Source organism: Callorhinus ursinus, unplaced genomic scaffold, assembly GCF_003265705.2.
Source record: "Callorhinus ursinus isolate GAN/ISIS: 27379988/994484 unplaced genomic scaffold, GSC_fseal_2.0 scaffold9, whole genome shotgun sequence".
NCBI lineage: Eukaryota > Metazoa > Chordata > Mammalia > Carnivora > Otariidae > Callorhinus > Callorhinus ursinus.
This window is the reverse complement of record NW_027397071.1, coordinates 43,948,332-43,962,496: the sequence shown is the minus strand read 5'-3', so window position 1 is coordinate 43,962,496 and position 14,165 is coordinate 43,948,332. Positions and strand designations below refer to the sequence as shown.

Here is a 14,165-nt window from a genome sequence, read left to right as displayed (position 1 = left end):
AGAGTCAGAGATTTGGACTCTACAGAAAAATTCTGAAAAGTTGTAAATGGCAAAATCTCTCCATAAGGCTACTACAAGGGGCCGCCTGGGTGGCTCAGTCAGTTAAGCATCTGCCTTTGGCTCAGGTCATGATTACAGGGTCTTGGGATCAAGCTCCGCATGGGTCTCCCTCTCCATCTGCCTGCTGCTCTCCCTGCTTCTGCTCTCTCTCTGTCAAATAAATAAACTCTTTAAAAAAAAGCTACTATAAGGACTAAATGGGAAAATATATATTAAAAAACTTTGTTGTAAATTACCACAGTACACATTAGAATTTACTTCTGTGCAGTATAGTGGGTCCTAATCAATAGAAATATTTACAGAGGTTGACCACTGACTTGAGTCCCAGCTATTAGTTCAGTTTCCAGCTTTGCAATTTATACCAAGTATGCAACTTTAGCAAAGTTTCCTCACATCTCTAGGTTTCACTTTCCTCACCTTTAAAATAAGGATAAAACAATCTGCTTTGCAAGGTTATTGTGAGAATTAAATGTGATAATGTAAGTAACATTTAACACGGTGCTGACACACTCAGTAAATCGTATCATCATCATCATCATGTTCTAGAAGTATGCCCTCTGGTGAATATAAAACTAACTATGTGGTATGATGTGGTATGACTGTATGGCCTTGCGATGCACCTGTATGAGTGTATGAATCTGCTATGCACTTATCCTGTCATAACAATCCAAGTACACAGCTTTAATTTGTTTGGTGACTTAAAAGGCATTTATCTTTTGTAATGTGAAGGAAAAAATATTCTTAAAATCTAAATAAAGTACCCAGGTTAGGAAAATATCAGGAAATAAAGGAACATAATGGGGAAATTATGCAGCTACAGAAAAAAAGGGACTAAAGAAGTAGCACATTAAATACAACCTACTCTTGCTGGGGGACTTCACAGCATGAGGTGAGAATATATGGCAGAGAAAAAAACAAGGACACTTTCCAGAGGTATGTGAACTACTGGTTACAGTCATCAGAGGTATCAACAGTACAAAGGCAGCTAAGTAAATGCAAACATTTGGTATGTCAAGGCAATTTAAAAAGTGAAGTTGAGTGGATAAAGGACAAGCGTTGAAGAGATTTAGGATTCTATTTACTTTGAACAGAATGAGTATTTTAATAAACCAACTCCGAAATGTTGGATTACAGAATATGGAAGCCCAATAATCCTATAATTCAGTACCTTCTGTGATTAACCAAGAGGATCAATTGTAAAATACTATCCTATTGTACCTTGTCAGTCATATTCATCTATCTCTTCTTTCAAAGGAAATTAACTCTCAAAAAGAAACTTTTATCTGTTTTCACGGATATTTCAAGGTAAATATTTTAAAGGTAATGACCCTATGAAAATATATATATATACACCTACATATATACATACACCCACTATGAAGGCCAACTCTGAAAAACTTCCTAATAAACAACGAATAACCTGAAACTACAACACAGCTCCTAATACAAACTGTTTCCCAAAGGGTTAGAATATAATTACCATCAACAAACAAGATTATGTTTGTTGCAACAACAGTAAAATGATTAAGTAAGTGTAGGAATGAAAAACTGGGTGCAGCTTTCAGGTACTTTTTTGAGGATTTGAATTATGATAAATGCCAGTGATATTATTACAATATTGTAAATTCAGATACAAGTGCAGCTGTTAGAGAATTATACAACCAATAGAAATCTTATTTTTTTATCTCAATTTTTGCCCTAATTTTAGATAAGAAGCCTGGAGTCCAATGGAATTAAGGGAGCTTATTCCTCAGGCAAGCATTTCATTAATGTTATATATTATTTTGAACACAGAGTTGAGTGTGTTCTAATTGAATGTATACAACAGTCATGTTCAGTTAAAAGCAGAGCTATATCTGTCAATTATCCAATTTAAAATGGCTTATTAAATGTTGAAACTATGTGTTTACATTAGTTTTCATTAATAAATGTACTGCTGCTTATATGTCAACTCAATCACATTATGTTTTTAAAACTAAAGAAACAAAACATTCAGCTAGTCAAGGAAGAAAGTAGAAATACAGTCCTTGAATAATAAATGATACTCTATTTTGTCATATAGGCTATGATGAAGTTACTATGAAAAATCATAGTACTATTTTTAGTCACAGTCATCAAGATGAAACATTATTAGCAATTACGTAAAACAAGCAAAACACTCAAAACTCCAACAAAATTTTAGCTACTCAAGTCACTTACTTGCTCTAGGTATCAAATGCCAACAAATTTCTACCGTGTGGCTTTCAGAAACCAAAGCATTCTATATTCCATCTCAAAAGTATAGTGTAGACACTTTGTATCAAACTAAGTTTCATGAAAGCAGAGAAAAAGAAACAGACAACCCGATGGCAGGTAGGAATCACAACCAGTTGCAGTCAAGTTGGAATCTGTACCTGAGTAATGAAGGGAGGTGGGCCATTTATATGTTCAAAATTCGAGATCCCAAGGTGGGAGAGGGGGAAAGAAAGAAAAGAAACAGTTCCATAAACAAAGGAAGAAGGCCAGGTTGGATAAGAGGCAATTTAAAATTTCTTTGTCAAAAATCAAAACGTTGAAGGCCTGTCTCAAAGATAAACAGCTTCTCAGAGGAAACTCTGAAGTGGGCAAGGAGGAAACATTCCTTCGCACCCACAAGAACCAATCCCCTGACCACTGGCATGCTATTACTGAAACGGTCATGATTTACAGGCATTTGGCCCGGATGATGGGCAAAGGAAAGGAAAGAAAGGTCGGCTGGAGAGAAGCCTAGGATTCCACTGGCCTGGGGAGGCACAGGCTAGGTTCGGGAAAGGAGAGGTGGAGAGAGGGACGAGCACTCCTCACCGTGATTATCTTTCTGTCCGATATTGTGCGTGCGGATGAGAGAAGACAGTCTCCTCACATCCCCCTTGAAGACGCACTCGTGTACTGGGTAGTGTGCGGGGCAATTGCCTCCATCTGCGACGACAGCAATGGGGTTGGTGCCCGCTAGAAGAGCCGGGGACTGGGAGGTGGTAGTCACGGAGGAACTGTGCAGCGGCAGGGCCGGGACGCCAGGGGGATTGGAGGAGGCCGGAGCTGTCTTCAGCTGCAGCCGGTGGTGATGGTTACTGAAGATCTTATGACAGGCTTTGCCGCCCTTGCCGCTGCCGCCTGTCCCAATCCTGCCTCCCGTAAAGGTGCCGCCGAGGGTAGCCGCCGCTTCCTCATCCCCGGGCTCCAGCAGGTCCCCCTCTTCTTTGCTGGGCTTGTGGTCTCTCCGCAGTGAGCGGATCTTCTCCCCGGTCATCGCCGCCAGGGGCAGAAAGGGGATCCGGGAGGGTCACCGCCCGCGACGGAGCTGGCGCTGCAGCGGCGCAAGGCGATTAGAGCGGTGGCCAGGCGCCTCCGGCGCAGCATGAACTCTCAGAGCGCCCCCGAGGCCGGGACAAACGCATCTCCTGGAGAAAGAAGAGCCGGCTCTCGCCTAGGCACTAAGGGACGCGCGCTCGCTGGGGGGAGCTAGAGCTCAGGTGCCCACGACACCAGGTTCCGTGTCCCTGCTGCCGCAGCCGCCTGCCTCACACGGAAAAACAGGGCACAGCCATCTTACCCTGACTTCTCTCGCGAGAGCTGCCTCGGGAGGACAGAGGAAACACCGCGATAAGTGAGCTGCCTGCTCCCTCCCTTGCACCTTCCACTCACAGAGAGCAACCCAGAGCCGGCTCCTCCCAGGCACCGTGTTTCCGCCCCAAGCTAAGGACGTGATAATCGCGGTGGCCGTGCTTTTTCTGTGCAGTCTGAAACTTTTAACCTGCGTTTGAGATATTCGATGCACGTTATAAACGATGACTTAAACCTTCGGACCTCTGGGCCTCCTGCAGAGTAGTGCAAACTGACGCCACTGAACACAGGATATGATGTCAGGGAGATGATACACAAGACACTCGTTCACTAACCATTTTACTAAGCATCTACTCTGTGCCATATACTGAGCTAGGAATTTTATAGAACGCCACTCCTGGCTCCAAAGAGCTCAGCAGAGGAGGCAAGACAATTGGGTGTACAATATTTCAACTGCGCGACGAATGTGGGGAGCTGGACTGCACACACACACACACACACACAAAATAGGGACAAAATTTAGTGTTGGGGTGTCAGAAAAGTCACCGTAGTTTAGGGGCTGACCGTGGAAAACAGGCTATTCAACAAATGGGGAGAAGGGAGGTCGCTCAAAGTTTTGTTAGATAAATGAATTTCAAGCAGGGGTATGGACATTAAAGGATGACAAATAATTGTGTAACTGGGATATCACTGGGCTAGTTCCTGGCCAAACTGGACCCATCGTCAAATTCTAAAGTAGCCTAAATCTAACATCCCTAAAGTCTGGACCAAATAACTAAAGCTGTGGGGAACTAGAAGGGAGGAGAGTTAGCGAGATATCCTAAAGATCTTCTTTCACCCATTTCTCTCTCCAAAGCCCTACTTACACTGACAGTTGCTTCTGTCAAAGCTCTTCTTTCTTAAACTTTATTGCCACCTCCACCCCCCCCTCAAGTAAATAAATAACTTGTGGGAACTGGCAACTGGCCTCCCTTCATCCTTCCCTGCCACTCAGATTTTCACTTCCCATCTTCTCTCAAATCTATTCAAATCAAACTATTTCTGCCCTTCTTTCTTTTCTTTTTTCTTTTGTGTGTGTGTGGGGGGGGTGAGGGTTGTTCCAATTATGTTCAAGCATTACCTAATCAGCACCTCAAAGGATCCTACTCAGAAAGCAAGAGAGACTGAACACATACATGCAAAAACATTTTGTTCTTCCACAACAGCCAATATTTATTAACTCTAAGGCAAGCAGTATGCTTAGCACTTTATATGCTGTTATCTCCATGTGATACTATTTTTAATCTTCCCTCGACAGTTGAAAAACCAGCCCAATGCTTCAAACTGGTATGTAGCACAATCCAGCCTGATTCTAGAGCTAGAGAGGTAGGAAAGGGCCAGGTCATGCAGGATTTTTATGTCTTCTTAAAAATTTAGACTTTATTGCACAAAAATGGATAGCCTTTTGGGGATGTTGAATAGGGAAATAGCATGATGAGATTTGCCTTTTAGAAAAGTCACTCACTCTCCCATACTTTAAAAAGTATGTATCAAGAATAAATTACAGCAGGGCTATTCTGGAGGCACGGAAACCGACAGACCACTGCATAAATCAAAAAATAAGTGTGTTTGTATATGCATGTAAAAGTCTGGCAGAATATATACATCACACAGAGAGAACAGTGGTTATCTTTGGAAGATGAGATTGCTAAATCACATATTTCTTACATTACTTGAATATTTTTTTACAGAGAAGAAGTATTTGTTTTTATTAATCAGAAAAAAATTATTTTTTAAAGAAGTATGCAGTAATTCAGATGATGAGAAATTAGGAGAGCATGAACCAAGTTAGTAAGAGTGATGCTAGAGGAGGTAAGAGTTTAAAAAATTAGTTCAGTTTTGGCATATTGAATTGAAGCTTCTTGTTGCTCACCCAGAAGAAGTTAGATGGTATACATTTTGAATATATTGAAATGACCCTAGGAGGCAGATATCTGGGTTAAAATTCAGGAATTATCATTACACAGCAATGGATACCACAGAAGTCTTTGAGTTCCCCAAGGAAGAATGTGTAGTGTAAGAAATTAAGGTCCAGTTTAGAATAAAACACAAACATATAAAGGATGTGTATAAAAACAGTGGCTAGTACCGTTATTATTAAAACCTACACCAAATAGTCTACCATTATATCTGAGAAGTGTCTTATCACTGGATCCAGAATTTTTTTTTAAGATTTTATTTATTTATTTGAGAGAGAGAGAATGAGAGATAGAGAGCACAAGAGGGAAGAGGGTCAGAGGGAGAAGCAGATTCCCTGCTGAGCAGGGAGCCCGATGTGGGACTCGATCCTGGGACTCCAGGATCATGACCTGAGCCGAAGGCAGTCGCTTAACCAACTGAGCCACCCAGGCGCCCTGGATCCAGAATTTAAAAGTACCTTATTAGTGGCTGCCACCTGTGGATAGATGTGAAAGCTCTAAGTGTTCCCCTAGTAAAATCAAACACTGCATCAAAAAATAATATTCAGCCCTTATTTTTAAGGGTTCAACAGTATAATTAGTGAAAAATGATATAGAAATATAAGAGTACAACACATCATGAAAAATACAAGAATTGAAATTATATGAGATCCTGACATGACACAGAAGAGGAAGTTATTAATTCTCCCTGGAGGAAATGAAAGTCAGGTGATCAGGAAATCTTTCTGAAGGAAGTAATTGTCTGAAATGAAAGAATGTATGAAGTTGGCTAATTGGGCACAGGGAAAAAGAGAGGTAATAATAATAATTATAATAATAATAACTATCATTTACTGAGAGTTTATGATGTGTCAGGCATTTCTTCAAGCAAGTTTCAACAACTATTTTATTTAATCTGACAACTCTATGAGGTACTTACTGTCCCCATTTTACAGATGAGACAACTGAGGCACAGAAAGTGATCATCCAGCTGATTAGTAGAGGTAAAAAGAATAGTATGTATAAATGCAGTATTATATTTGACAGTCACTGGAGCATAGTATGTGACAAGAAGAGTGGTGGCAAATAAGACTAGAAAGGAAAGCTGGGGCTGGATTACAAAGAGCAATTGTAAGACATTTCGACTATATTTACTAGGCAGTGGTGAATTTGTAAAGGATTTCAAACACAGTAAATACAGGATCACATTTAATCACCATAATGTATAATCAACCCACATTCCAAAGATAGGAGACTCTGCCAAACTTTCCAGCTTTGCCTCCTACCGCGTTGCCAAACTCATTCCTCATTCTAACCAAAACAATCTGCAGACAGTCCTTCATTCTCTCTCATGTTTCCATGCCTGTGCACACGATGTTCCATATGTCCCAAGCCCATTTCGATTTCATTCACCTAGATACCTCCTTCAGCCTGTCAAAAGTTAGATTTTCTCTCTTCTTAGCACAAGGTTTTTGTTGTTGTTGTTTAACTTGGCATAGAATCCAGGGGTCCAGGAAATTACATCGAACTAAACCTCTAAATAAAATTTAGCATGCCTTTCTATTGTGAATGTAGGTCACAAACCACAAAAGTATTAGCAGTACTTGTGCCTTTGCAATTACAAGAAAACAGATATTTCTGTATCACATTACAATTGCCACAGATATCTTAAAATATCATTTGCACTCATCACTACCTCAAACTTATGTTAATAATTATGTCCACTACTGGATCTTATTCTATAATGAGTTAATAAAGATTCACATACAGTTACTATATCAAATTTCTGTTTTTAAAAATATTTTAATAGCTATTTCTTTTGCAATCTGAAGTATTTTATGCATTTAAAAACATCATTCTGAAAATGGGTCTCTATGCTTCACCATACTGATGAAGAGGTCCATAGCACAAAAAGAAAAGTTAGTGCAAACTTCTAGTTATAAAATAAATAAGTCGCAGAGATGAAAATTACAGCATGGGAATATAGTCAAAAACATTATAATAGTGTATGACAAATGGTTACTACACTTATTATGGTGAGCACTCAGTAAATGTATAGAACTGTTGAATCACTATGCTGTATACCTGAAGTTAATATAACATGGCATGTCATCTACACTTCAATAATAAAAAAAAATTTAAAAAAGTAACTCCTTCTTAGGACTCTTTAATGACACCTTCCCTCTCCTTTCCTATCCAATACCCCACCATTCTGAATTAGGAGTCCCTCCTTTGCCTTCTTTCTGATTTCCCATTTTAACTTTTGCATGCCTCTCGGATATATCTTGTCTGCTTCCTCAACCAGTCCTCTGAGCTCTCTGAGTACTAAAACTATGTTTATCACTGCTGTATGCACAGTGCCTTTCAGATAATTAAATAGTGAATGGTTAATATTAATAATAAACAGCTGTTGAATTAATCAGTCAGAATCTAAAACTGCAAAGTATCTACAATGTACCACGACAATTGTAAACTAAGTGATGAGATGCTAAATAAATAAATAATCCCAATCTGACAACACTGAAGTTGACTACTAATCTCTTGAATTCTTATGTAAGACCCAAGAGTAAATATTTCATTTTGGATTTTTTTTTCATTTACAAATAACAGTAAATTCACTTGAAACTGGCTTAAACTAAATGGGTTTATTGACTTACATAACGGAAAGGGGCAGAGATATGTCTTCAAGAGTGGCCCAGTCTAAACCACATGTCAGTTTTTAGGTGACTTTCAGTGTGCCTCTTCCTGTTTGGAGTGTCCTCCAAAGGCCAGCTTCCCCCAAGGACAAGATGCCTGCCCGCAGTAACAAGGGCCACGTGCTCCCTCCTTCAGGTCTGGAGGGAGGGCCCACAACCACAGACATCTGGCTCTTGACATTCATAAAAGGACCCTTTCTAATCCCTGTATCCAGAAGAGTGTTGATTGGCTCAGGCCTGGGTTACCTAAACAAATTCCTCTGGGGGAGATGGTTACCCTAATTAGTTTTGCCCAATCAGTACTCATCTCTGAACCCAGCAAGTTGGGGGATAAACCCTCTCAAACTGCAAAAACTATTTCATAATGGGAAATAGGCGGGAAAGATGATAAGGAGACAAAGAAGAGTAGTCAGCAAAAGTACCACACTCAGACTTAAAGTGAGATTTTACTCCGAAAAAAAAAATACTTGCCTCTTGTCACAGTGTCATGGACAAAATATGATGAAATATGTTGTGATTATCAATAATATCAATAGGTAATGAGTAACTTCAACAACAAATTTACTTTTTGTTCAAATGTTACCAAGATAGAATTCAATCCAACAATTCGAATTTGTAACTCAACTATCCAGTTTACTAGATAATACTCTGGTCCTACAGACTACCTCTTCTAATTTCCCTCCTGGTGTGGCTAAGAATCCAAATATTGGTCAATTCACTGACACCCAACAATGACTAGAGGATTAAGCCTTATTCTCAGAATGAATATTTCTGAATCTTAGCAGAAATGGATGTATCTGTATTAGCTTTAGACAAAGCACCTAATCCCCATCATGGCGTCTTCATTTAATAAAAGCAATCATATCACAGTGTGAAATACAGAATGCCCTGTACACAATAATAAAATCTCACTGGTTGTATTTTATAAAGGTGTCAACAGACCTACAACTAAAATTGGTAGCTAACTAATCTTACTCAATCCTCCTTACTCTGTATACTAATATATTTCTAATGTAAACATTAAAGCAAGTTTCGTCCACATCTTTTTTTCCCTCCTTCCTGAAGGCTTGTATTTCATATTCTTACAATAATATAAAATATAATTTCCTACACTCCATATTGGTTGAGCTAGTTCTGGGAGAATTTTGGTTGGGTGGATGATACAGCTGCCTGGTTAATGAGGTTATCGTCTTGAGCATCCCCTAACATTCCTAACAGTGCACTGAAAATGAAAATAACAAACCATGTAGATCAATACCTTCTTCACACATTTTACATCTGTCTAAGTCTCAGTATTTTCCTGTTTCTTCTAAATCTTCCCACTTCCTTTCTCCAAGGCAATGTTGGGCACTTTCCTTTTTTTTCTACTCTTTCTGACTAGCGACTATTAGTGATTTAGTCATATTTCTCTTAAATAATCAGGAAAAAAAAAATCGGAGAGGCAGAGGTTGCCAAGGAAACCAGAGCCAATAGCTGTGGAAGTTCCAGAAGGAAGGAAAGAATTCCTCCGAGACAGATTAAACACACAGACTTATGCAGGGGAGAGAGGAAAGATGCCAAGAGCATAATGAGAAAACAAGTCAATATGAGCTGAACGTGAAAAGATACATTGCAACATTTATAAGTGAAATTATTTTTAGATCACCAACAAAGGCTTGTAACAAGAGAATAGAGATAGGAGCGGGTTTTTCAGTGAAAGAGATTCAGATAAAATAAGTAGGTATGTAAAAGATTAAATGGAATAGATGGATAAAGTTTGTGTCTATGGCTTCCTGGTTGTTTTATTGCCTGGAATACATCCAACTACATACTGTATCAATTAACCTAAATATTCCTCAAGAGAAAATCCAACTCACCATGTCCAATGTAGAGCTTATTTCCATCAGCAATCCCACTGGCCAAAGTTGGGAATTTTGATTTAAGTATGTCCCAAATATTGCATGGGAAATATTGCAAATATCCATTCAATATTTGAAGTGTACTTATACTAAAACGTTATTTATTTTTATCTGAAACTCAAATTTAACTGGTTGTCTTGTATTTTATCTGGCAAACTTACCTCTCATTTGTTTGTGTTATTTATAGTTGTATATGTAGTTAAAGTACAAATCCAAAAGTATCAGAATAATAACACCAAATTCAGAATAGTGGTATCTATGGAGCATGAAGGAAGAAAGTCCCTTCAGTTAAGTATCCATAAGGAAATTCCATCATAGTTGTATTTGTATTAAACATGTATTTTTAATTTTTGCTTTTATTTTCCCCCCCTTTTAAAGGGTATTTATGTTTCCTTTCTTAAGCTTATTGGTGTACATACAGATTTTTATATTACTATGCTTTTTGTGTGTGTCAAATATTTATAATAAATATTTTTAAAATGTTTAATAGCTCTAGATAAAGTCCAAAGAGCTGAACGTGGATTACAAACATCATCATGGGTTCATTGACTCTATTCACCTCTCTTACCTTGGCACTTTCAGTTTATACACAACAGTCTGTTTGTCCTGAATAATCTTCCTCAAAAGGTCATCCATACTCTTCCCTCTTGTCCTTAAATCTCAAATTAACTGTCAGTACTTCACTGGCACCTTATCTATATCTGGGTTAGGTATTTCTCCTATGTACTGCCAGGGAATTCAGCACATTTATTTTCACCAAGTGTAATTGCTGACTTACTTGTCTGTGTCTCCCATTAGAATACAAAATCTAAAAGTATAGAGACTAAGTTGTATTCACTGTAACATCTATGGCACCCACCCAGTGCCTGGCACCAATGGACCCTCAATAAATATTTGTTGTGGGAATTGATTAATGAATGATGGGCTGGTTTATTTAACATTCTTGAAGTATTTTATAATTTTACTTTTAACATGAACCCTATTTTATAATCAATATCTAGGTGAAATCATAAATCTTACCACCTCATAGTATGTAAACTAGAAATCATTACCTGGAATAAAGTTCTCTTCTGTCATTCATACTGCAAGTTTGGTTTCAACATCACCTGTCACCTAAATTAGGTCTTGCTTTTGTTATTTAGAATAAATACATAGCAAGTGTTCCTCAGCTTGCACAAACCACACTTAACCTTACATGTCAAGTTTCACAAAATTGCTTTGTATATCAATAAATTCAAATTTGATAAATATAGTAGGCATTATGACATTATATGGTAGGTATTATGCATTGGTACTTAGCACTTGCATTTATGGAATCTAATGAAAATTTCATTGTTACCTGTATTTTCTTCTCAGTATATTCTTTTCCTTCATTTTCCTTAAAGTCCATGTGCTGCTAACTAAAGATCGTGATTTGCTAACAACTCTGAACCCCATAAGTAAACATCAATGCATTTCTACCTTAATAAAAGAATAAAACTTTCCTTTACTTCTTTGGGTTTGCTTCCTTGAGCTTTTTCTCCCCTGTTTATCAGTTTTCTAGATACCATTATTAATTTTACAACACTCTTCCTCCAAATAGCAGAAAGAAATTTACCTGATTTCAAGATGTTTCTTAGAGTGTTTGCTCCTCAGCATTTCCTCATTTTCATTAACAGAAGAAAAGACGGATACCAGTGAAGAGTTGAGTCTAGAACATGTTGAACATGGTAGAAAGTATGTGAAACTGGTATCATAAGTATGATATTATAAGGATGCCATCCTTACTCCAACTGCACCCTCTTTATTTATTTCCATTTCTCAAACTCTCTAATTCCAGCACTCAAGTAACTCTTATTCTCATATTCTACCTTTGCAACTTCCAAAATAGTATTGTTTATATCTGGGTTAGGTACTTCTCCCATGTACTTCCTCTACATAGGTACTTCTCCTATGTATTGCCTCTAGACTCTACTCTTCAAGAGTAGAAAAATAAGAAAAATAAGTCAAGCGATCATATAATTATTGAGGACCCATATTGCTAAAATCTAAATCTACTTTGGTTCCTTGACTGTTAGGAACACTTGGCCCAGGGAATGCAAAGAGCTATTGTTTGCAGAATGTTGGCTGACGGTCAAGAGCTTTCTTTAGTAGCACTTATTATGATGGATTCACCATAGTCTGTGAGCTTGTCATCAGTATGACAAGTAAAGAAATCTAATTTTGTCAGCTCCCTGAGAGTGAGTCCATTTTCCAAGGAATGACTTGAGAGAGTCAAGGATAAAAGACTAATATATCAGAATTCCAATCTAAAATTAATGATTGAGTGTACTAGAATTATCCATCAGCACATCCCTCTATAGACAAACTGCATACAAAGCCAAATAAGCAGAAGGCTGTTTGGTGAGCATGGAATCAGAATAAGAGGAGTCAGGTATTTGATTCTAATGTTTAATGGCATTGCATTTTGAGAGGCTGATGTGCACTCTTCCACAAGAATGAAATTCTGTCTGTGAGGCAGATGGAGACTCACAAGACTGGAGGAGTAATAATCCACTCCTCACCAGCACACGACGCTTTCTGATGGTCAGGGCCAACTTGTGCTTCTATGACTCATTTTTCTTTGCATTCCTGGATGACTAACACTTCCATCCCTTAATCTCATGTGCATCTACTTGTTGCTTTTAAAAAACTCTTTAGATATATTAAAACATTCCATGAGACCTCAAACCATAAAACTCCTAGAAGAAAACACAGGGAGTAATCTCTTGGACACGGCCTTAGCAACATATTTCTAGCTGTATCTCCTAAAGCAAGGGAAACAAAAGCAAAATTAAACTATTGGAACTACACCAAAATAAAAAGCTTTTGTACAGTGAAGGAAACCATTGACAAAACAAAAGGCAACCTACTGAATGGGAGAAGATATTTGCAAATGATATATCCAATAAAGGGTTAATGTCCAAAATAATTAAGAATTTATACAACTCAAAACCAAAAAAAAAAAAAAATCTGACTAAAAAATGGGCAGAGAACTACATTAGACATATTTCCAAAGAAGACATACAGATGGCCAACAGATACATGAAAACATGCTAAACATTACTAATCATCAGGAAAATGTAAATCAAAGCCACAATGAGATACCGTCTTACACCTGTCAGGATGGCGAGAGTCAAAAAGATCAGAAATAACAAGCTTTGGTGAGGATGTGGAGAAAAAGAAATCCATGTGTAGTATTTGTGGGAATATAAATTGGTGCAGCCATGTGGAGACTAGGATGGAAATCCCTCAAAAAATTAAAAAAGGAAATACCATATAATCCAGTAATTCCACTACTGTTTATCCAAAGAAAACAACATTAATTAGCTAAGATATAGAAGTAACCTGTGTCCATCAATAAATGAATGGATAAAGATGTGATACACACACACACACACACACACACACACACACACACACACACACACTGGGATATTATTCAGCCATAAAAAAGAGTGAGATCTTGCCATTTGCAACAACATGAATGGACCTAGAGGATATTAAGTGTAATAAGTCAGAGAAAGACAAATACCATACGATTTCATTTATATATGGAACCTAAAAAACAAAACAAATGAAAAAACAAACAAAAAAAGCAGAAACAGACCCATAATACCAGAGAACAAACTGGTGGTTGTCAGAGGGGATGGGGCAAGGGTATAAGCAAAATGGGTGAAGGGGAGTGGGAGACACACGTTTCTAATTATGGAATGAATAAATCACCAGGATGAAAGGTATAGCACAGGGAATATAGTCAATGGTATTGTAATAGCGTTGTATAGTGATAGATGGTAGCTACACCGGTAGCATAACATAAGGTTTAGAGTTGTCAAATCACTATGTTGTACACCTGAAACTAATATAACATTGTGTGTGAACTATACTATAATAGAGAAACAAACACACAAACAAACAAACAAACAAAAACATTCCCTGTGATTATTATCAAGTCTGATCCAGGAAGCCATTAT

The 14,165-nt window shown here is 38.0% G+C and overlaps 1 protein-coding gene across 3 annotated transcripts in view; it reads right to left on the bottom strand.

Moving 5' to 3' along the window:
- ANKRD13C (ankyrin repeat domain 13C) overlaps positions 1 to 3,641 on the bottom strand; it is an 89,166-nt gene extending 85,525 nt beyond the window's left edge. For all 3 annotated transcript variants that reach the window (XM_073896530.1, XM_073896531.1, XM_025871839.2), the window contains exon 1: positions 2,884 to 3,641. In XM_073896530.1, the coding sequence (XP_073752631.1) occupies positions 2,884 to 3,328 (445 nt within the window). In that variant the 5' untranslated portion in view covers positions 3,329 to 3,641. The remainder of the gene's footprint in view (positions 1 to 2,883) is intronic.
- Between the last annotated feature and the right edge of the window lie 10,524 nt (positions 3,642 to 14,165).